Below are 24,476 nucleotides of genomic sequence, written 5' to 3' on the forward strand. Positions count from 1 at the left end.
TGCCAGAGTTCCTAGTGCGAAAGGGCTGCACCTGACACTTCAGCTCCTCAGGCCGTCAACCCGCAGGCAGAAGCGCCGCACAGGACGCTCAATTTAAGAGGGTGGCAGCGCGCCGTGGGCAGAGACGCTGCGCCCGGCACTGCAATCTGGAGCGTGAGCTGCGCAGGCGCGCACCCGCCTGGCGCGAGCCCCACCCCTTCCCCCTGCTGACGAGATTCCCGTGAAGCAGCCCCGCGCACAGCTGGGCCGGGAGAGCGTGGACTCTGTAGCTCCAGCTCGCGCCTCTCCGTTCTTTGATCAAAGAATAAAAGCTTTCCTTTGCTTCTGAGCCGAATTTACCTTCGTTCTATTGACGCAGGAGGACCCTTGTTGGGGACGACTCGGAAGGGTTGGTAACAATTCCTATCATGTATTATTGCTATTATATACCTTATAGACCATATGTCATTTTACACGTATTACCTTCCTTATGAGACTATGAAGCTCTGAGGACATAAGTTCCTAATTCATCTTCATATTTTCCCATCAACCAGCATGGGGTCTGTTATTTAGTATATAGTATGTGCTTAATAGGTATTTGTCAAGAGTGAAAATGATGGGGAACTGGGATTAGTCTCATTGGAACTAATGGATAGATATCCCTATCTCAGGGATAGCCTATTTGATGAAAACAAAGGGAATATACCCTAAAAGAAGAGACACTCTGAGATGTTACCTTATAGGTAGAGTAGTGGTTCTCAAGCAGGACTAGTTTGTCCCCCAGGGGATGTTTGGTGATGCCTGGAGACATTTTTGTTTGTTACAACTGGGAGTAAGGTATGCTACTAATATCTAGTGGTCAGAGGCCAGGGATGCTGTTAAACATCCTACAATGCCTAGAACGGCTCCATTCTCCACCCTCCACAATAAGGAATTACCTGCTCCAACATGTCAATAGTACCAAAGTTGAAAAATACTAAACTAGAGTTTCCTCTGATCAAAGAGTTTTTCTTGATGACTGGAGCAGAAACAACACCTTTGGGCTTCAGTTACTAATACCAACATCTGGTGCCAGAGGTACTTTTTGCCCCACTATAGCAATTCTCCCCTTATTTCTTTTGATAATAGAACATCTTGAGTTTTAGCTGGACCCTTGACTACCAACTAGAGACTACAGCTCTCATCCTCTCTTGTAGGCAAGCTTGAGGATGGGAGTAAATTCTTGCCAATGAAAAGGAGTGGAAATGATGTGTGCTTTGTGTCCTCAAAAAGGAAGATTTTTGCACTCTTCATTCTTTCCTTCCTGTAAATTATAACATGGAAGTAGAGGGTATGAAGGATATTTGTCCATGTGGATACAGATAAAATTACAGGAAAGGAATTCCTTGATGGTCCAGTGGTTAGGACTTGGCGCTATCAGTGACACGGCCCATGGCCCAGGTTCAATCCCTGGTCGGGGAACTAAGATCCCACAAGCCCTGCTGGTGTGGCCAAACAAACAAACAAACAAAAAGAACCTTACATGGAATGCAGAGTGATGCAGAGTGATGGGATAAAAGAAACCTGGTCTCGTGGAGCAAAGTCACCTACCTAATTTGTCCTGCTGGCCAGTCACATAAGAAGAAAGCAAACTACTTTTTGCTTCAAACAGCGTTGTGTGAACCCTTTGTAATAGCAACTTAGTTTTTGTCCTACCTAATACAAACCAGATGCAGTTTTTAGTGTCTGGATGATGGCTGGGAGTGAGTAGCACTATAGGAGATAGACAGCCACACGCACAGGTTTAGAATGCTGTAGACAGGACCGGTTAAAACTGATTAATACATGATGTTGGCAGACAGAAGGAAATAGACTACATCTCAAAAGAGACCATATTATTTGCATGCAGTGGTCTTTGTAGCAGTCAGCTAACCCATGGATCATACAAACTGTGAAATGTGGTAGGAGTTGAGGTTACCGTGATTTTTAAGTTGAAGAATTTAGAATATGCATTGGTTTTTTCCCCCCTGCATTGATATTGCTTTTAATTTCTTTGTTTATAAGCTTTAGAGGTGTTATTAGGATATACAGCCATCTAGTAGAAAAAAACTTCCCAGTTTCCTGGAACAATGTTCTATAAGAAGGAGATGGATATTTAACTCTTATTGTAAACATTAGCGATCTTCGGAATAATGCAAATGTCTTATTTAGTAATTTGAGGAAAAGGTGGGGAGTAGATAGAACTAAAGATTAAAACTAACACTTTTTAGCTACCAACTGCCTGATACTCTGCTTTAGTCCTCTTGTTGTGGGATATGATTTAGGGAAAATGATCATTGTTTTTTTCCTCCTACATGTTCTGGTTGCTGCTCTGATTTCTACCTGTCAAATGAGCAGCTTTCACCCTCTCAGGGGAGGATATGTGTAGCTGAGAAGGGGAAAGAGATATGTTAAAACTCCTCTGAGCCAGGCATTTTGAAATCCAAGCCTTTTACGAGCCAAGCTTTTTGAGATCACAAAGGATTTCTGAGCTACAAAAGGCTAAGCCTCTGGAGAATGTTAAACATGGAGTCTTGAGGATAAAGTTGGGGGTGAGGGAGGGGAGCTTGCTAAGAGAAGAGTATTTTCCCAGAGGAAAGGAGATGAAGTTTAACAAGTGAGTGGGAAGAGTGTTATCTGAGGGGAAGGAGCTAGAGTTTGGAATCCGAGGGTGCCTGAGACAGCATGTTGTGCCCTACTCTCGGCCTAACCAAGCTCTGGACGGCGTAAATGCAGACCACAGAGAGATTTGGTAGGAATCTTGGATCAGAGGAGGAGAGTTTTCCATGAAGCCTGAGGGAGTGCAAGCCTCGAAGATAAGTCCTGTTAGTGTACCTGTTCCCAACCAAAGTCATCATCGTCTTACAATAGAAGTGTAGAAGGGTCTGGGTCTGGGTCAGGGTCTGGGCCTGGGTCTGGGTCTGGGTCCGGGTCTGGGCCTGGGTCAGGGTCTGGGCCTGGGTCTGGTCCTGGGTCTGGGTCTGGGCCTGGGTCAGGGTCTGGGCCTGGGTCTGAGTCTGGGTCAGGGTCTGGCCCTGGGTCTGGGTCTGGGCCTGGGCCTGGGTCTGGGTCTGGGTCCGGGACTGGGTCTGGGTCTGGGCCTGAGCCTGGGTCTGGGCCTGCCTCAGGGTCTGGGCCTCGGTCTGGGTCTGGGCCTGGGACTGGATCCGGGTCTGGGCCTGGGTCAGGGTTTTGGCCTGGGTCTTGGTCTGGGTCTGGGTGTGGGCCTGGGCCTGGTCCTGGGTCTGGGTCCAGGTCTGGGTCAGGGTCCGGGCTTGGGTCTGGGTCTGGGCCTGGGACTGGGTCTGGGTCTGGGCCTGGGTCAGGGTCTGGGTCCGGGTCTGGGCCTGGGTCTGGGACTGGGTCTGGGTCTGGAACTGGGTGTGGATCTGGGCCTGGGCCTGGGTCTGGGTCTTGGCCTGGGTCAGGGTCTGGGCCTGGTCTGGGTCTGGGTCTGGGTCTGGGCCTGGGTCAGGGTCTGGGCCTGTGTCTGGGTCTGGGTCTGGGACCAGGTCTGGGTCTGGGTCCAGGTCCGGGCCTGGGTCAGGGTCCTGGACTGGATCTGGTTCTGAGCCTGGGTCTGGGTATGAGTTTGGGTCTGTGTCTAGGTCCCTAAGCCTGGGTCTGGAACTGGTTCTTAGGCTGGACTTGGTGCTGATAGAGGCTGGAACTGGGACTGGGAGCAGTGATGGGGCTGGAACAAGGCCTAACCCTGGGTCTGGGTGTGGGAATGTGCCTCGTTCTGCACTAGATCTGGGCATAGATTTAAGTTGGAGATGGGTCTGGGCCTTGAGCTGGGCTGGCGCTGAAGATAAGTTTCTGTCTATAAGAGGAAGTCAGGGCTGCTGCAGAGCTGCAGAGGCTTTGCTCTTAATTAAGTTAGTAGATATCAGGAGTCGTATCTAGACGTGCTCTGATAAGGTCACTAAACTGTCAGTGACCAAGAATTTCCTACCAGCAAAGCCATTAACCCCTTTCTCACGCAGACTTTCCTTTAAATCCAGAAATCCTGGTATCTGATTTCAAATAAGAGTTCATCAAGAGCAGAGCAAAAGTGAAAATATTGCTTTAGTTATGACAGAGTCTTAACAATTAGTTTGCAGTTAGAGCACATTTACGTTTTTTAGCTCTTTTAAATGTCAAACAATTTTCATTTTTAAAATTTTATGTTTTCATTTCATATTTTATGTTTTAAAGTAATTATTTATATTTTAATCAAACATGTTACCTTTGGTTGTTATTTATATTGGTTTTGGAATTATTATTATAAATATTACTGTAACTTTCATTTCTAAACTTCTGTGGATCTATGATTTTATACAAATGGATTATGGATTATAGTTACCCATGTTGGAGATGATACAGCATGCCTTGAGAATAACTCTTTCAATTCCAACTCTGCCTTTATCTTGACTTTGAACGTGTCGATTACTCTTAGAACCTCACTTTTGACATAACAACCTTGCCTCGTAGGATCGTGAGCGGTCCATCAGCTAGTAAAAACAACATACAGAATAGACAAGCCATACTCCGTAATATCCATTCCCTTCATAGGCATCACCCTCCACCTGGCCTTACTATCAGAATCCTTCTCCTGGGGAACACAAGCTACTTTGGGCAACTCAGTCTTTTGAGTCCCTCAAAAGTGGTTGTGAATAACCTAGATTGTGAAATTCCCACACTAAGTTGCTAAAGTGTAAGTTACTATCCCACTTTGGACTGTTTGCTTCTTCTGTTTTGATCTTAGTAAGAGAAAACAACCATTATGTGTTTCCACGATGTCTGGCACTTAGAACTCATTTACTCACTTAATTTTCACAATGACCTGCAAAGGTGTGTTATTATCCCTATTTAATTTGAGGAATATTAGCCTGAGAAAGACTTAATCACTTGCCCCTAGCTATGTAGGTATACCTGACTGAGTCAGAATTTGAAATAAATACCTTCTGACCCTGCATAGGAAGCCCCAGACCTATTCCTGCTCTCTCGTTGCTGGGGCACTTACAGAGGTGACAGTGCTCCCTGACTCATAGTCAAGTGCCTGCCTTTGGTTTCTGACCTTTTCTAGATTCCTCTGACCCTCAGCTTTCCTTCAGTATTGTGACTTAGCTTCTTCTGTCTTGAATCTGAGCCCCATGTCTATGATTCACTGTTAGGTATCCTCCTGGTGGGGTGCCTAAAGGTAGAGTTTTTGTTTTTTTGTTTTTTTATTTTGTTTTTTTGCGGTACGCGGCCCTCTCACTGTTGTGGCCTCTCCCATTGCAGAGCACAGGCTCCGGACACGCAGGCTCAGCAGCCATGGCTCACGGGCCCAGCCGCTCCGCGGCATGTGGGATCTTCCCGGACCGGGGCATGAACCCGTGTCCCCTGCATTGGCAGGCGGACTCTCAACCACTGCACCACCAGGGAAGCCCAAAGGTAGAGTTTTTAATGTATGTAAAAAACTGATTTGGTTTGGACTTATGTAATGATGTAGAAATTAAGACATATGATATAAAAACTAAGAAAAAGAAATACAGCAACTCTTGATTTTCACAAGAGGGTGTGTGTGTGTGTGTGTGTGTGTGTGTGTACTATTTAAGATAAATTACAAATTCTGGGGCAATTTTTTATCCCCATCTAGTATAATATACTGCTGCCTACACCAGTCTGTTTGTTTTTAAAGAATGCAAATTAATTTTAATATTGGAGTAAGGCATTTTAAAGGAAGGAAAATCTGTTGTTAAAACATCACATAATTCAGATTTCATTTGTATTCCACTTTGAATAGAATTGCCTGTGGCGTTACTTCATCTAGGAACACAGATGGCAGAAATATGTTTATATATTCACATTTTTTATATTCCTTATAAATTTCATTCATAATCTTTGGCACTGTCAACTGACACAGTTTTATTCACTGAGATTCTGAGATATGTGTAGAACTACCTGTTTAATTGCTCTGAATACAAGTCCAGGAAACTCAGCGTCATGAGGAAATCATTAGTCACGACCTTGAAGAGTTAATGTAGCAAAGAAAATCAGGAAGAAAGATTTTGTCGACAACCGATTATTACTCAACATCAGTTTTTGGTAAAAGACAAAAATATTAAAAGCTAAAACAGAAAAGCCTTATCAGCCCTATTCCTTGCTAATGTGCTTAGCAGGGCTGACACAGGGGTGATGGTTTTGTTGGCCACCAGTCTCTGTAAGGACTCATCAGTACCTGAGTCTCTGGAATTACCCTAGGAAAGAAATGAGAACCCTATTTTCTTTTACTGTTTTTCCTGAATTGCAACATCAGGATAGTGGACCTTTAAATTTACTTGACTAACCATTGGCTATTAAAAACAGACTGCTAAAGGTTGATGGAAAGGAAAAATGAGTAGAGAGATTTAACAAATATCATCGTCTTAAGATAGCAGTGAAAAGGAATTCTGTAGTCAGAGCCAGATTTATATATAATAAATTGTCTAAATGCTAACCTGCTATAAATTCTATGGTTTTAGGAAAATATAATAAGAAATTAACTCATGCCTAAAATCTCACACCATCTTTGTTTTCCTTTCAGGTTAGAGTTTTGAACTCTAATTAATGTGAATAACTCTCCCTGAGAGATAATGAATGTCACCCAGTAATTGGTACAAAGTTGCTTAAAAGAGAAGCAGAGGAGGGTGGTGTGAGTGATCCCATGAGGCAGAGTCACTGCTCAAGCTCATACGTGCTGATTTTCTTGGGGGTTGCCAGTTCATTACACCAGCATGAATGAACATCTGAAGCAGGTTTTCCTAGGAGAGAGAAAACAAAGCATAGTTGGACCACACCCAAAGAAAATAATGACATGGGGCAGGTAGACCATAGCTGCCCAAAATTATATGGAGAGCACAGTATTTAAGGTTTTGGAATTATGCATGCCTGGGCTCAAATCCTTCATCCGCCAACCATTTGTGGAGACAAGATACATAACTATGCTGTGAAATAGACTTCTCAGCTGTATCTGCTAGGGTTGTGGATAAGATTAAAGAAGAAAATGAGTATCATGAGCATAGTATAGGATTTAGCTCCATAAACAGAAAATATTTGGCTCTTGGTAGCTAATATTAATTCTTTTATTATCATCATCACCTCCAGTGCATGGCAGGAGTATGGATTCTGGAGTCAGACTATTAAGGTTCAAATCCTTTCTTCATCAGTTACTAACTCAGTAACCCTTGGCAGGATATTTACCCTTGATGTGCCTTAGTGTCCTCATCTGTATAATGAAGATAATAATACCTATCTTATGAGTTTGTTAAGAGGAATCAATGATTTAATACATGTGGACAATTGAACCACTAGATCCTGTAAATAGTAAGCACTCTGTTAGTTTATAGTCCATCTGTATAATTTTAAATGGTGTAGAGGAACTCTGAATAGGAGATCAGTGGCAATTTGAACATAAAATAGGATACTTTTCAGCTTTTTAGGAGAGTGATTTTTTTTTTGTATGACTGTCCAAACTAACCTCAGGTGCCTGAAGGTTAGGATTAATTTTTTTTTCTAGGACTCTGTTATGCTTGGAGCAGTACCTCCAGTCATAGAATCTCCAAGTAGGAGGAAACCCAGTGGTTTTTCTGGCCGATGTAAGACATGCACACTCTTTATAGTACCTCCGACAACACAGGGCATCGCCAGTGAAGGTGAACATATTACTTTTCAAGGCAGCCAATTTTCAGACAGTCATAGGAAAGAAAGTTGGTTCTTTTCTGGAACTGAATCTCAATTCCCTTCTAACCACTGGACAAGTCCAGCCCTAGAAAGCATCACAGACTAAATATAGTTTCTCTTCCTTATGAAAATTATTCAAATATTTGTGAATAGCATCCATGTCTATTCCTTTCCCCTGTGTTAGGCTGAGTTTCCCTTTTCTTGAAGCTAAGTTCCTTCCACTGTTGCTTGTATAAGAACAGCATGGAATCCTTTGGAGTCATATTGGGTGGACATCAAATTTCCATGTGCTTAACCTGGGAAGTTTATTAGATCCCTCTTTAATGCCTCATAGAGATGGAAGTGGTAATACCTAACTTAAAAATTGCATTAGGGATTAAATGTGTGAGTGTATGCATAATACTAGACACAACATAGGTGCTCAATGATAACAATAACTACATTGATAATTATTGTTTTACATAGAATGTTTCTCCTGTTATTCTTGGCCTTCTTTGATGAAAGTGTTCAATGTGTCAACATGTGAAGAAAGAAAAATAATTACTTTCGTTTTTCGTACTGTTCCTAGGTGTGGTTTAATCTTAGATTTTAAGACTAAAATGTCATAGAGACATTTGAAATCACTTCTAATTAATAAATTTTGTGAAAGTTGCAGAGTGCTTATTATGTGTCATTCACTGTGTCAAGTCCATTAGGTGCATCATGCACTGTCTCCTTTACAATAATTCTATGGGGCAAAAGGCATTTATTTATTTATTTATTGGCTGCGTTGAGTCTTCGTTGCTGCACACGGGCTTTCTTTAGCTGTGGTGATCAGGGGCTACTCTTCATTGCAGTGAGCAGGCTTCTCATTGCGGTGGCTTCTCTTGTTGCAGAGCACAGGCTTTAGGCATGGGAGTTTTGATGCTCCGTAGCATGTGGGATCTTCCCAGGCCAGGGATCAAACCCCTGTCCCCTGCATTGTCAGGTGGATTCTTAACCATTGCGTCATCAGGGAAGTGCCCAAAAGACCATTATTTTCCTCATTTTGTAGAAAAGCAAACAGATTTAGTGATACTAAGAAACTTGTGCAAATTCACATAGCTGTTAAGTAGCAAAACTATTATTATCCAAGTCTCTCTGATATAACATATAGCACAAGTGGTCCACAGTCAGGTGTGGGGTTGCTGGCACAATTCATGGTCCTATGAATTTTTTTTTTTAATTAATCAACTGAAGCTGTCTTCTAGGATAAAGTCCTACTCTGATGGGAAACTTCTGGACATCGAATCCAAATTGAGGACAGTGTCAATGGGAATAAAGGAAAGAGAAGATTCCTTATAAAAGGAATGGGTGGGTCGGAGGGCAAAGCCAGGAGATCTCAGGAAGTATATGACAATTTTAAAATTTACTTTACAAAAAAACAGGGAAGAACAGGCTCTAGAGCTGGGGTGCTGGAAGAGCTGGAGAGTCCAAAATGGCTCCATTCACATAATTGCTTGCCATTTGCAGGGGCCTTAGCTGAGACTCTCAGCAGAGGTCTTGACCTTCTCCAGATGGGTCTATCATCAAGACTTCTTGAACCTCCTCAAGCCTTATGGCTGAGTTACAAGAAGAAAGCAGAAAGCAGAAGCTGTCAGTTCTCTTAAGTCTGGGGCTCAGAATTTCCAGGAAATCACCTTTGCTGGTCAAAGCATCACAAGACCAACCCAGATTCAGGGTGTGGGGAAATAAATTCCACCTCTCAAGAGGAGAGTACCACATTTGTCAAGTAAGAAAAGAACTGATGGAGGCCATCTTTGGAGACTATTTACCATATATGCTTATACTAAAATGCAAAGAATGAACCTAAAAGTGTATCCAGTTGTTGATATAACTATGCTGAGAGAAACTATTCCAAAACTGACATTAAAATGTAGTAATAGATTATACATCTTTAGTAGGTATATTTTAAGGACAAAAAATAACAACAAAGTAAAATGTATATCTTAAAATGATTTTAGAAATCATACTATTTGTGGTAGTGTTGATATTGACAATCTGGGACTTGTGTATAAGCTGGAAAAAAAGAAAATTATATGATATTTAAGTTTATCATGTTATTAAGAATCAGGATTCGTGGCATGGGAGAAAGAAGACAGTATAAACTCATGAAGTATTTTATCTTAAACATTTTTTTAATATTTTACCTTAAAAATATTGTCCACTGAAAATTTCTGAAAAAATAAAAAACCTAGAAGAAATACACAATTAGCACTCAGTTGAAATATTATGTCTCACTAAAAATAATGAGAGTTCCTTGGGAAAATGGCTGATTCTAGTGGTATGAAATGTGCAAGATGGGCATACCAAATAGCAAGGAAACTATCAAAGACATAAAAAAAATCATACCAGGACTTCCCTGGTGGTCCAGTGGTTAGGACTTCACCTTCAAATGCAGGGGGTGCGGGTTCGATCCCTGGTTGAGGGGCTAAGATCCCACATGCCTCACGGCCAAAAAATTAAAACAGAAGCAATGTGGTAAAAAATTCAATAAAGACTTCCCAAAACTGGTCCACATCAAAAACAAAAAAGCTTAAAAAAAAAATCATACCAAAAGTACTCAGGAGCCCACTTGAGGAATTTCTCAGTGGTCAAATAAGGGACAATTTAGCCATAAACAAGGATATAACTATAATAAATTTAAACATATCACATAATTTAAATCTATGAGTTCCTAAAAATAGCTTAAAAAAAGCTTATAGCTCAATATTGGAGAATGCTAGGAAACCAGCTTATTATTTTTAAAACTGGTAAATAAAGGAAAAGAACAAGCATTTATCCTTTCTCTTCTATATGTATTTGGCTACTCCTGGGTAACCATATAGTAGATGTGTAATGTGCCTCTTTATAGAAGTGTTGTAGTTAATAAGTAAAGAAAGAATATTAGACTTAGATATCACCATATTTCAATTCTCCAAACGATTAGTGAATGTATTCATTCATGATCAGTGGCCTCTATCATCACAGTATAGAGAGAACCAGACCTCTTGATGAAGGAACAAAACAGCATTTATGAAGTAGTCTTGCAAAAGCATCCAAGTAAAAATGAGCAGCAAACTGATTAAGGCTCCAGATTCGAAATCCAATTTATAAGAAACTCAGTAATCAGAGGAACTCGTTAAATGGCAGTCACAGGATGTAGTCAGCAAGATGCAGACCACGGGAAAATCTACAGAATGAGCAACCTAATTTATTCAACAAATAAATTATAATAAAATAAAAGATACAGATGCCTACAGATTTTAGAGACATTAATCAATTACAATGTGTAATTTTAATTTTAAAAGTAAAAAAGAATTTGTTTTACACACATACACTATATTATATATATACATACGTGTGTATATATGTGTGTATGCACACACATATACACATTATACACTTATTGTGTATATGTATACATTATACACTTTATGATATATATCACATTTTTTGACAGAATTGGAAATTTTAAAACTGGATATTTGATATTCAATGATAGTAAAAAAAATACTGTTAAATAATTTTAGATGCAATAATTACATCTAAATCTCAAATTTCAGCACATATTTCTTTCTCTTTCCCCAATATTTGTGCATTGTCTGGACAGTTCTGCCTCAGCCTATGGGCTTGTGTTCAAATGTGTCCCATGAGTTTCTCAGTCTCCCTAGATCTCATGATTTTTTAGAGACAGATGACAGGAGCACAGAGGTCAGACTTAATCACACAGCACTATGCAGTCTTTGCTGGTGTCATGAGCACTAACATTTCAAGCTATTTTCATGGCCAAGTTCAACATCTACAGGTGAGGACACAAACTCTCCACAGAGGTGGAACTGTAAAGCCACATGGTAAAGGTCATAAATGGGTAATTCTATAATAAAGTAGGAGTGAAAACATGAAATCAGTAACCCATTCTACGATATACTTATAACTTTTAAAAATAAGTTTTTATCTTTTAGAGATAAATATTAACATTTATGGATTAAATGATATGATGCCTGGCATTTACTTCAATATGATAAAGGTGAGGGTACTTATAAAACAGGGTCTTCCATAAGTTGATAAATATTGTAGCTACGTGACAGGAACATTGGGAGTTCATTTTACTATTGTTTTTGTTCCAACATAAAGAGTTAAAAATTTCAGAATAATTAAAAAACAAATCCTCGATGTCTTTTGTCATTATTTGTAGACCATAGAATCATGAACATATATTTGCTAAGCATACTTAGGTATATAAATAGTTTTAAGTACCATCTTAGGAAAGTAGGATTTCTTAAAAATGAAGTAATTCTGAATTGTGAAAGGCCAGATAACAAACCAAGTATGTTTATTCTTTCTGAAAAACTTTTGAGTAATACATGCTAAAAATATAAATGACTGATGTTTCCCAAGAAAATCATTTCAATTCTATAAACAGGATATATCTACAATCACCTATTTAGTGATTATTCAGTGATTCAGCAAAATGAATGATCATTTGTCTTTTCAACATATCACAGTTACTGGATGCAATAAAAAATAAAGTTCTAATCCCCTTTTCTTACCCATACTCTACATAACCAAATTACTGCCAAATTTACAAACTTTTATTCTGTTTCCAAGATTGTCCTAACACTTCACACTTTTGCTTAATGATATGATGTTATTGAGGTTATTTAGCTCTTCACTTTATTTATCTAGATTTCAAGATATTTATTACTTATAATATATTTGAAGGCTACATAGGCCTTTTAGGTATCCTTTTATCAGCTTCATCTTCATTACTCTACAAAAGCTCACTATACCTTCCAATCATGTGAAAAAACAGATGAAAAAAAATTTTTAAGCACTTTTCCTAATTACTAGGCAAACATTTAGAACTGAATAGTGCTTTTCTTAATTAATAGGCAAACATTTAGAACTGATATTTCTTCCCAACTCATTGAGTCTGTATTATAAGTCCTTAAACAACAATAAAAGCAATCATAAAATAGTGCAATGTTCTAACAAATTTAAATATTTACTCAGAAGTATTTTGTGCAGTAGAAATTATTTAAGTAATGCTGATTTGAAAATAAATTAGATTTTTGACTCTTACTTGATTCCATATGTGATTTGAGTATGAAAAGTTTATACTATTGATAACTGAACACAGGTTTGGTGATATTTACAAACTGTAACTGACTAAACAGGAATGTACTGGAACCGAATTTGAAAACAACAGTCAGGGCACTCCACAACTCCTTTTCAAATCACCTAGCAGGGATTGGGAAGAAAAGATTTCAAACAGATGCCTATGATTCATTTTCTCCTGTTCTGGTAAGTGGAGAGCCACCTAGGAAAGAAAAAGGCTAGCGACGACCTGGTCTAATTTTGTAAACATGGTGATTGGGCCTCCTGGAAAATAGACTAATGCTATTCATAAGAGAGTGCTTATCTATGGAATATTTTTTAGCAGAATTCCCATGGTTTAGGATTGACATATTGATGAATAAAGCTAGAATCTGGCTTTATGAAGCATGGCTTCCTGTGAAATGTAACATATGCTATAACTATCTAGGACACACAACATCTATGTATGACAATCTAAAGTGCCTTGCAAACTTTCTTAGATACCTCATCCAATACTTTGGGTCAGAGGGCTTTTCCACTGGGAGAAGGAAGGGCCTGGGGAGGTGCTCTCAATGTTCCAGAGCATTCTCTGCTTTGCTTATGCCCCTTGCCTGCCCACAACCTTGAAAATATTAGTAAACCGTGGTACTGGGTATGGTCTTTTATTAATTCATTTTATTTAATTGATTTATTTGTGTCAGACTGATTTAACAATATTTTAAAACATTTAAACGCTGTCTAAATTAAATCATGGGGTTTCCCAATAACCGTTTTGAACTATGTGACTCAGAAATAGAGTAATGGGTACTAAAGCTCTGGGTAGTTAGTTACAAGACCAAAACAAAATTCCTCCTTTTTGTAAGTAATTATAAACAATAATTAGTAAAAAGATTAGAAACTATTTCTAAGCAATATAAATTTTACTGATAATTGCACCTAGACTGATAAATCAAAAAATGATGTGTGCTGCATACTGAATATTTTATCTGTGATCTCTATAAAGGAAACCATAGTTACAAAATGAGGTTGCTTTCTATAATTGATACTGGGGTAGATATTTCTATACTGTTGTATTAACATTTTGAGGCTGCACACTGGAGGTTCTCTGAGAATGAACAGACATTCAAAGTGATTCCTTTACCTCAGAAGGGGCATGAAATTTTTCACAAATTAAAAAAAATATATTTTGAGAGATTTGCAGGTAATGTTGATCTCAATCCTCTTTTTATGTATCTTGAGAAACATTGCTATAAACAGATAAATTGTGACACTCTATCTCATTGATTTAATTATTTGATGCCATAATTAATATGATACCAATATTTCTAAAATATGTCTCTTTATTGACAGGGTATTTATAAAATCTTGAAATAAGATTTGAAGATAAAATCAAATTTCCCTGTAGAGGTGGCACAGGAATCAATTTAAGCTCAGAGATAAGACATAAATCAATGAAATTTTCTGGAGGGAAAGAGTGAAAAAGAAGAGGGAGCTGAGAAGACCAATATTGAAGAAAGAGGAGGCTGGGGTAAGAGTGACAGAGCTGGCAGAGCAGTGAAAGAAAGAGAGCAGGAAAAAGTATGTCAAATTAATAATTTAACTGTTTAGTAAATTTTATTTTCTGTCTTTGTTTAAGCCTCCCTAAAATAACCCTTTTAGGAAAAGTCCTAGTTGGAGAACTCTTGAATGGTTCCATGTACACTGCATTGCAAGCTGAACAGCTTTGCATACATGTATGGTTTCTCTACTTCCAGAAAGACACTACTGACCGTCTCATCTAAAAATGCACACTTAGACAAGAATTGATCCCTCATGGGGTTTGCCTGCAAATGTCTACCTTCCAGGCATATGCCTTTATGCCTCACCCCTTCTGTTGCCCTCCCCACACCCACCCCCCTCCACATGGCAGCCCTCAGCAGAATTGGTGTCACCTCCAAATCATTCCCCAACCTACTGTGACAGAATGATTCCATGCACTTTTAGCACTTTGGGCACATCTCTATTTTTGCCCTGTACTTACTCCTGTCTGTTTATGTGTCTGTTTTCCTTATAAGACCAGGACCTAATTGAAGGCAAGAAATATTTGTTATTCATAGCTTAACCAACGACAAAATTTCTGGCAAACACTGGAAATATTTGTTGAATAAGTATTTTTTTATACAAGTGGCAAGCTGCCACATGATTCTACCTGTTTACATAATACATAATATGATTTTTATTTTTATTTTAAATGTGTTTAGCATCCAAGGCACATTTCAGTTTAAGTCTCATCAGTCTCCTGGTATAGACAAAGTTTAATGAGAAAATGTCTCATAGGAACTAAGTGATTGCATGATTGATGTCATGAGTTTACTTTCCTGTTACATGTATTAAATATGTATATATTTATCTCTCTATATAGAAAATTTGTATATGTGTGCCAAGACTTTCTCCAGGTCCACCAATTTGGGAGTGCAAATAGAATCATAAAATAATAATGCTTTTTCTTGATTGTACTCTACCTACTCAGTATGTCTAAAATCCTGCCCGGGTATGTATTTTTGTAAGGTCCCTGGAATATGTCTCATTTATACTCATAAATATGCTCATGTTTCCTTCTCCTCTTCTGTTGCAGATCCTTTTTCATGGCATCCTGCTTGGATTGCTGAACCCAAGAGATCTGACTAACCACTGTGCTCTTGATGAGTACTTCCACTTAGATCTGGCATCTGGGAACAGCCACTGTCACCAATGGATATTATATCACTCAAGTTTCAAAATAGCATGATATTCCAAGGTTAAGTGTGTGAAGATCTTTCTTTTTAAACAGCTTGTGGCGTGGGTGCAGGTCCTTGTCAGGCAACGCAGGGTTGTTAAAATCCAGAAAGAAACCTGTTGTGTCTATCTGGCATGAGAAAGCAAAGGACAAGTTCAGGATGAACTCAGCATCTGGAAAGTAAGTGGGGGAAGATCCTACAGATGAGTTTATATACATCCTGTGTATAAACTCTGCTCAAGTCTCTAGCTGACCTCTGAATTATGGATGTGCTGGGTAGATTCTAAACAGCTTAGTTTCTAAGCTGGCTAAAATAACTGAACTGAGATTGCAGAGTTTGGCGTTTGAGTTCAGCCATGAAACAAAATCTCAGTACTTTTCAATGAAACGTAACAGAATCCAGAGTCTCCACAAGGTGTTATTCATAGTGCTCAGAGTATAGTTAAATTTATTAGATGGGAAGAAACAGGAAATTGTCACCCATAATTAAAGAACTTAAAGAGAAGAAGCAATCAATGGAGACCAACTTCAGCATGACCCAGATTTGGAACTAGCAGGCACAGATCTTAAGCATTCATTAAAACTATGCTAAAAACTATAGAGGAAAATATAAGGGACAGGGCAATGGCGGCTGGCACATGTATTTGTGTATAGACACTCTATCCTTCATATAAAATAGCATTCATTATAAAAGTAGTGATGACAGAAAATAGCTTGATATGCACCCTCAAAAGGAGCATTGAATTCAAATTTGTTCTATAAGATCATTTAAAATGTACCTTGTTGGGTGCTATGAAGACAACAAAAATTAAATTAAAAAGTTACATATGGTTTTTCCATTAGCAGACCTAAGAGTTGACTTGAATCTGAACAACTATAATATAAGGCCCAAAATAATGTGTTTTATAAAAACAGTACTCAAAAATAGTGTGAAGCCCTAGAAGTAGGCAGATTTATTTCCAGATTTTGGGAGGAGAAGATCTAAAAGTAAGGCTTTAAGATGACGTGACAGATAAGATGGATCTTAATAAAGGCTTAGATTTTTTTTTATATGTGGGCATGAAAAAACAAGGGTGAGCATCCAGGTGTACCCAGTAAAGAAAGTTCTAAATATAATGAAATGAAGTAGCTATCTTTGGCTGGAGGGTATAATTTGTGACGAAAGCAACGAGAGAGAATGTGCAAAGAATAGGTGGGTCCAGACTGAAAAATGCTGGACCAAGTAGTTTAGACATGATTCCGAAGATACTAGGGAGCCAATAAAAGACAAGATACAAAAATCCAACATTATTTCCTTTGAAAACCACAAATGCAAAAGGATTTCCATTATTTATTGTTTGTGATTGTAATCACCTAGTACAAAAGGCAAACGGAGTGGCTCTTATAATTTCAGTGCAGGTCTCTTTAGTCTGTTAAGGATTAAGTTACCACATGACAGATTTGAGCAAAAAAAGAAAAAGATAAATGTGCTATAAAATTACTTAACATTTTGGTTAAAAGATACATGTAAGAGCTTATAGTTTCACAAACTTTTTCACTGTACTATTAAAAAGAGTCTACCCCTGCCACTTCTTGGCATAGGTGTGAGGCAAATTGAATTTCATCTTTACAAATGAAAACCAATGCATAAAATACAAATTGCAATTAAATTATATGTTGCTAAGCTTATCTGCTAATATTTTCAGGTAAGCAAATATTTCTTTCCTAAGACCCTTTCTGCAGCCTTTTCTGATGAAAAAATTCAGAAGATTAACTATCAGGCAGTTATAAAATTACATTGACATTTTAAAAATATTGATAATAAAGACAAAGCATGAAAAAATATTTTAAAGCCTAATGTTAGGTAGGAAAACAAATCCTTTGTGGGTAATGTGTTTTTACAGTATTTCAATGGGAATATTTTGGGTTTTTGGAATGTCAGAATATAATATTGCCAGAGTATCTCAAAACAGGAAGGACAATGGAATTTTATGTCTTTGCTCTCATAATGCTTATTTTATCCTTCACATTACAGCTAATGGCCTCAAGGAAAAGAGCATACACATGTAGCCATGCACACATTTTATTACATGCAATAAGTGAGTTATTATGTGATACTTTTTGACTTCAGATAGCTAATGCAGCACTCATTTTTTTCCCCTAAATTTGTTTTGTGGCATGGAATGGTGTCTAAGTAGCCCTCCTGAGATAATCTATATTGATATATACATAAATGTTCCATATATTCTGCAAGTTCATATACTGCATTTTGTTTAGAACATTCCCTCCAATGGTCTTAGGTAATGTTCTATGAAAATGTCTCATTGAAGATGTGAGTCACTTTCTCAAGATAAAGTTGTCCTTGTAAATGATCCCATTGCTTACCAAAAAAAAAAAAAAAAAAATGTGTGTGGGGAGGTGGAAAAACCGTGATTTTTTTTCTTCTGAAAGGGAAAATAACCCAACAAATTTTGGTCTTACCATTTCATTTCCTCTTACTTGCTGGTTTTATGTTATTAATATATTTTAAAGTTTACTACTTAATCAAGATCAGGAAGGCTAATGAACTTAATATCTTTCCATGCACTGACAATCAAATTGTGATCATAAAATGCCAGATGGCACACTCATTATAAAAACAGTGCACTCACTTTTGTTTTGTTTTGTTTTGTCTTGGTTTGGGTTTCCTGGTAAGTGCTTTGTTCTATGACTTTGGAATTTTTGCAGTTATCCTTGGTATCTCTCTCTAGCATTCGCATAAAATCATTTATACCCAAGTCTCCTGAGATCCAAGCTCAAATATGTCTCCCTCTTTATTAAACCATCTCATATTGCTCTCTTTATTAAACCATCTCTTTCTATTTTATAGGATTCTTTTCACTAAAAAACCATACAATAAAAAAGGGCTTAAAATTACAACTTGACCCCAATTCATGATCAATATAAAGAAATATAGGCATCCTTGAACTCGTTATATTGCTTTCTGCTCATTGTTACTGTTTGCTCTAAATATGCTCACGAGCACCTCTAGCAACAATATTTAATAGCATATGACCAATCTTCTATTATTTGGTTCTCACACAAAGTTATAGGATTGTATGAATAACATACAGAATGGTGCCAACAAAATTGTTCTTTTTACAATCTGACCAGTGATTAAACACAGACAACTTGCTGCTTCATCCATCTTCTGTTCCTTGTACACTGATTGAGAAGGTCTTATTTTGGACTTACGTGCTCAAACATTAGACGGTGCTAGTCCGACTCCTTTCAGTGCTTAGGTCAAGAAACCAATAAATACTTCCCATTTTCTCCTTTTCACACACCCTGGGTCCAACATGCCTTTAAAACAGGGTCAAATCTGTGACCCTCTCTGATTTACGTCTGTGAGTTAAATCAAACGCTAACTGGCCTACAGCTGCTTGTGTAAAACAATCTGTTACACAAGCACCTCAGTTTTCCCTGAATGAAAATGTGAGTCCGTGAGCTCATCTTCTGAAGGATGTAAGGAACTTGAAGAGGTATCTCAGTTTGTTCATCAGCATCTCCCTGAAATGATCTCCCATAAAGAAATAGAAGACAGGGTTGATGACACTGTTCAGAAAGGCCAACGGCCGAGTCACAATGTACAAGGAGTTGATGGTGGCCTTAGTGCATGGGGTCTGCTTCCAGATCCCCCAGCGTGAAGCAATCCTCACGTTTCGCATGATGTGATAGGGAGTAAAAAGCACGGAGAAGATCACAACTGCCATGATGACTAAGGTGAGAGGCTTCTCAAGGGGCAAAGCAGTAGAGAGCTGCCGGCTCCTGTGCTTCAGGAAGACACCAATCTTGAAATAAAAGAAGCACATCACAAAAAGAGGAATGAGGAACCCCAAGAAGGTTAGACACATGCTGTAAATGAGCACATTACGGGGGTCTCCAGAACTTGCATAATCAGTACAGTTGGTGCCTTTGGAAGCTATAACAGGATTTATAAGAGGAAGTATGGGCAGGAGCTCTAAGGTCACTAATCCCCAAATGGCCGAAGAGATTAAAACAGCAAACTTTTTCTTTTGTAGGAAGTGTTCCCGGAACGGATACTTCATGAGCATGTATCGATCGATGCTGATAAAAGTGAGGAAAAGAATGCTGGTGTAGAGGTTAGCATGAAGTACATATCGGTTGCTTAGGCAGAGCACATCCCCATATGTCCATTTTCCCTGGGCATAATGTCTCATCAGCATGGGGAGGGTACACAAAAAAGCCAAGTCACAGATAGAGAGATTAAAGAGATAGATGTTACTGCTGTTCCAGTTCTTCAGGCAGAAGAGGTAGCCGAAAACAACAGCAGTATTCCCAAGGATTCCCACAATAAACTCAAACCCGTAAAAAATGGAAAGGTAGTACTTTTCCAGAGCAGCCTCCACTGCCTGCCAGTTTTCACAAGTTGCATTCCATGCCTAAAGAAGAGAGAGAGAAAATATAAGGATGAATCACTAGGCTACGACTGAAGATAAAACTGCAGAACCTCAGCAGCATCAACATCATCATCATCAAATAACACTTAAAGGTTGAACTGCAGAGAGTTGGTTACGTTAGTAAGGAGCGCGTATGCATACAAACGTAATCATGTACATATATATCACTAATATATTATTTCCACAAATATTCATTGAGTTCCTTTGAACTATGTGCTAGACACGGGATGACAGCCATGAGTAAAACAAAGCTCCTCATCTCAAATAATTTATACTCTCGGGAAAAATCAGGAACTAATCAAATAAGTGCATATCAGGTAATGATAAAGAGTATCAAACATAAAGAAAAGCACATGCAAAGGCCCAGACCTGGAAACATGCATAGAGGACTTGACAAACACAAGGAGGCCAAGAGAAAGTGCAGTGAAGTAAGTGAAGAGTCGAATTCAATGTGTGTCTTCAGGATTGACTGTGGTCCCTAGCATATCACAGTTGTTCAACAAATCCTCTGAGTTAAATTTAATTGAACCATAACCTAGAAGAGGAAACAGGGATTCTTATAACTCTAGTCTTGCAATATTAATAGCTTTATGTTTTCATATTGACAAAGGATTATGCTTGTTGTTTTAAGTTTATAAAACACAACGCCAGTCTTTAAAAATTTTTTGCAACAAGACAACATATTTATTGACATGTTATATGCCCAGCACATCACAAATATTATCTCTAATTTTCAGAAGAATTCATTTAACTCAATCCCACTTCCATCCTACTAGACATGAGAACAACCTGGGTTGAAGAATTAAATTACTAATCACAGGTCACAAAATGCCAGAGCCAGAATTTGACCTTCAGCCTATTGCACCACACGCAGTGATCTTTCACTACATACTTCAGCATGCTTGTTATGGGATGGATTGTGCTCCCCACAAATTCCTATGGTGAGGCCCCAAAGCCCAGTACCTCAGAATTTAACCATATTTGGAGCTGGACCTTAAAAGAAGTAATTAAGGTTACATGAGATCATAGATATTTGTGTCCATATATGATGAGAAAGAGACGGCAGGGATGCATGCACATAGAGGAAAGGCCATGTGAGGACATAGTCAGAAGACAGCCATCTGCAAGCCAAAGAAAGAGGCCTCAAGAGAAACCAAACCTGCCGACACCTTGATCTCGGATTTCTAGCCTCTAGAACTGTGAGAAAATAAGTTTCTGTTGTTTAAGCCACCCAGTCCAAAACATTTTGTTATGGCAGACCTAGCAACAAATATAGTGCTCAAAATAGTATTCTTAACATTTAATAGAATCTGTACAACTCCAGTGTTAAAACATGATTTTAAAAATTTAAAATATGAAGCTGAAAATATTAGTAATAATAATACCAGTGGCCACTATTTACTGAAAGCTTATAGTGTACTAGGCACTGTGCTCACCACTTTCCGAGGATTATCTCATTTAATACAGTGACATAAGGGACTGGGGATTGTTATTACTTTCACTTTATACACAAAGTCACTGAGTCTTGAAAGGTCATACATTTAGTAATAGACCACAGTCATAGCCCCTTCTGAATAGGGGCCATGAAAATAAGCAATCTGATTCATTCAAACTTCAAAAGTCTTGCTCACCTGCCACTTTCTCTCTTTAAAGAGGCAAGATTATTTGTGGTCGGATAGACTATTTAAAGAATTGGATTTCTTAAAAATGTACTGGATTGCCATTTTGAAATATTAAATCCTACTTATTTCTAGTAAGAAAAAAGCAAGGTTGAAAATAAAATTTCCTATCAAATAGGCCTTGGAGTGTTAGTTGCAATCAAATGATTCTCTTAGTAAAGTATTTTGGTAAATAGAGCAAAATAAGAACAAATGCATCAGAACTGCCTCTTCTGGGAAGCATGCAAACATTGAGCAGAATTTTCTGTAATGAAGGCATCTGGAGAACTTTTATTGATTTTTGTCAAATTCAAATGTTTTATTTCAGTTGAAGATCACTGCTACTTTTTTTTTTTTTTGGCTGTGCCACGAGGCTTCCGGAATCTTAGTTCCTCAACCAGGGATTGATCCGAGCTCCCCTGAGGTGAAAGCACCGAGTCCTAGAGTCCTAACCACTGGACTGCTAGGGAGTTCCCAAGATCGCTGCTACTTTGAGAGTGTTTTATTTACAAAAATAATTCATGGAATTGTAGATATGATAAATGCAATATTTTGATGAGTTATTTTTAATTACTTACTTTAAAACATCCTAAATTCCTCTGAGATTCCTCTAAATTCCTCTCCTCAAGGCTTTCCATGGCAACCTGCCACAAAGTCCAACACTAGAAGAAGCTAGATTGGAACTTCCTCAGGCAGCAGACACATTGAACGATGCTGAAGAACCATGCAAATTGGTTTCACTCTGTGTTTGAGGTTATGTGATTCTACTGCTCTCTCACATTGCCCGCGACTTATTACATTTTTCGTTGTCATACCTTTCCAATTTTTTTAAACCTCTGTCCTACTCATCATGGATGAGTTTTGCCTACAAATCCCTGAGACAGAGCCCATCCACTGGGTGTCCACTCTCTGGTTCCTTCCTCCGTTACTGTCCTCTCCTCCTTCCTTCCTGTGACAGCAGAGAATATCTATTCCTCTGGACTTACTCCAGATCCAACTCATTCCCAAATTCTCAAGATTCCTACACGTTAACCATCTTGTCTCTTTACTGTCTCTTCAGCTTCTCCACCTCAACTGCATCCTTTTGATCAGCATTTAGACACTTTCATCTTGTCAGTCTTAAAAACAAGACATAGGAGACCTTCAAGATGGTGGAAGAGTAAGACGTAGTGATCACGTTCCTCCCCATAAATACATCAGAAATACATCTACACGTGGAACACCTCCTACAGAACACCTACTGAACGCTGGCAGAAGACTTCAGACCTCCCAAAAGGCAAGAAACTCCCCACGTACCTGGGTAGGGCAAAAGAAAAAAGAAAAAACAGAGACAAAAGGATAGGGACGGGACCTGCACCAGTGGGAGGGAGCTGTGAAGGAGGAAAGGTTTCCACACACTAGGAAGCCCCTTCACGGGCAGAGACTGCGGGTGACGGAGGCGGGAAGCTTCGGAGCCGTGGAGGAGATCACAGCAACAGTGGTGCAGAGGGCAAAGCGGAGAGATTCCCACACAGAGGATCGGTGCCAACCAGCACTCACCAGCCGGAGAGCCTTGTCTGCTCACCCACCAGGGTGGGCGGGGCCTGGGAGCTGAGGCTCGGGCTTCGGAGGCCGGATCCCAGGGATAGGACTGGGGTTGGCTGTGTGAACCCAGCCTGAAGGAGGCCAGTGCACCACGGCTAGCTGGGAGGGAGTCCGGGAAAAGGTCTGGAGCTGCCGAAGAGGCAAGAGACCATTGTTTTGGGGTGCGCAAGGAGAGGGGATTCAGAGCACTGCCTAAACAAGTTCCAAAGAAAGATGCGAGCGGCGGCTATCAGCGCAGACCCCAGAGACGGGCATGAGATGCTAAGGCTGCTGCTGCCGCCACCAAAAAGCCTGTGCGCGAGCACAGGCCACTATCCACACCTTCCCTCCGGGGAGCCTGTGCAGCCCGCCACTGCCAGGGTCCCGGGATCCAGGGACAACTTCCGCAGGAGAACGCAAGGTGAGCCTCAGGCTGCTGCAACGTCACGACGGCCTCTGCCGCCACAGGCCCGCCCCGCACTCCGTACCCCTCCCTCCCTACGGCCTGAGTGGGCCAGAGCCCCCGAATCAGCTGCTCCTTTAACCCTGTGAGTGAAGAACAGACGCCTTCAGGCGACCTACACATAGAGGCGGGGCCAAATCCAAAGCTGAACCCTGGGAGCTGTGAGAACAAAGGAGAGAAAGGGAAATCTCTCCCAACAGCTTCAGGAGCAGCAGATTAAATCTCCACAATCAACTTGATATACCTTGCATCTGTGGAATGCCTGAATAGACAACGAATCATCCCAAATTGAGGTGGTGGAATTTGGGAGCAAAGATATATATTTTTTTTTCCTTTTTCTCTTTTGTGAGTATGTATTTTATGGTTCTTTGTGTGATTTTGTCTGTATAGCTTTGCTTTTACCATTTGTCCCAGGGTTCTCTCTGTCTGTTTTTGTTTTTTTAGTATAGTTTTTAGCACCTGTTATCATTGCTGGATTTGTTTTTTGCTTTGGTGCTCTCTTATATCTGTCTTTCGTTTTTTTGTTTTTAATTTTTAATAATTATTTTTTATTTTAAAAACTTTATTTTATTCTTTCTTTCTTTCTTTTGTTCTCCCTTTACTTCTGAGCCATGTGGCTGATAGGGTCTTGGTGCTCCAGCCAGTTGTGATGAATGTGCCTCTGAGGTGGGAGAGCTGAGACATTGGTCCACCAGACACCTCCTGGCTCCACATAATATCAAACGGCGAAAGCTCTCCCAGAGATCTCCATCTCAATGCTGAGACCCAGCTCAACTCAACAACCAGCAAGCTACAGGGCTGGACACCCTATGCCAAAC

General features: G+C 39.4%; 1 protein-coding gene and 1 non-coding gene across 2 annotated transcripts in view; one reads left to right on the top strand and one right to left on the bottom strand.

The window, feature by feature from the left end:
• The first annotated feature begins 1,361 nt into the window (after positions 1-1,361).
• TRNAD-AUC lies at positions 1,362-1,440 on the top strand. The gene is given in 2 exon segments: positions 1,362-1,398; positions 1,404-1,440. It is a non-coding gene; the product is annotated as a tRNA-Asp (tRNA).
• A 17,562-nt stretch (positions 1,441-19,002) lies between these two features.
• SUCNR1 (succinate receptor 1) overlaps positions 19,003-24,476 on the bottom strand; it is a 119,154-nt gene continuing 113,680 nt past the window's right edge. The window contains exon 3 of the mRNA XM_029213744.1: positions 19,003-19,956. Coding sequence (XP_029069577.1) covers positions 19,003-19,956 — 954 coding nt within the window. The remainder of the gene's footprint in view (positions 19,957-24,476) is intronic.

The sequence above is a fragment of the Monodon monoceros genome, unplaced genomic scaffold, assembly GCF_005190385.1.
Source record: "Monodon monoceros isolate NGI ecotype Baffin Bay Population unplaced genomic scaffold, NGI_Narwhal_1 Super_Scaffold_11, whole genome shotgun sequence".
Classification (NCBI taxonomy): Eukaryota; Metazoa; Chordata; class Mammalia; order Artiodactyla; family Monodontidae; genus Monodon; species Monodon monoceros.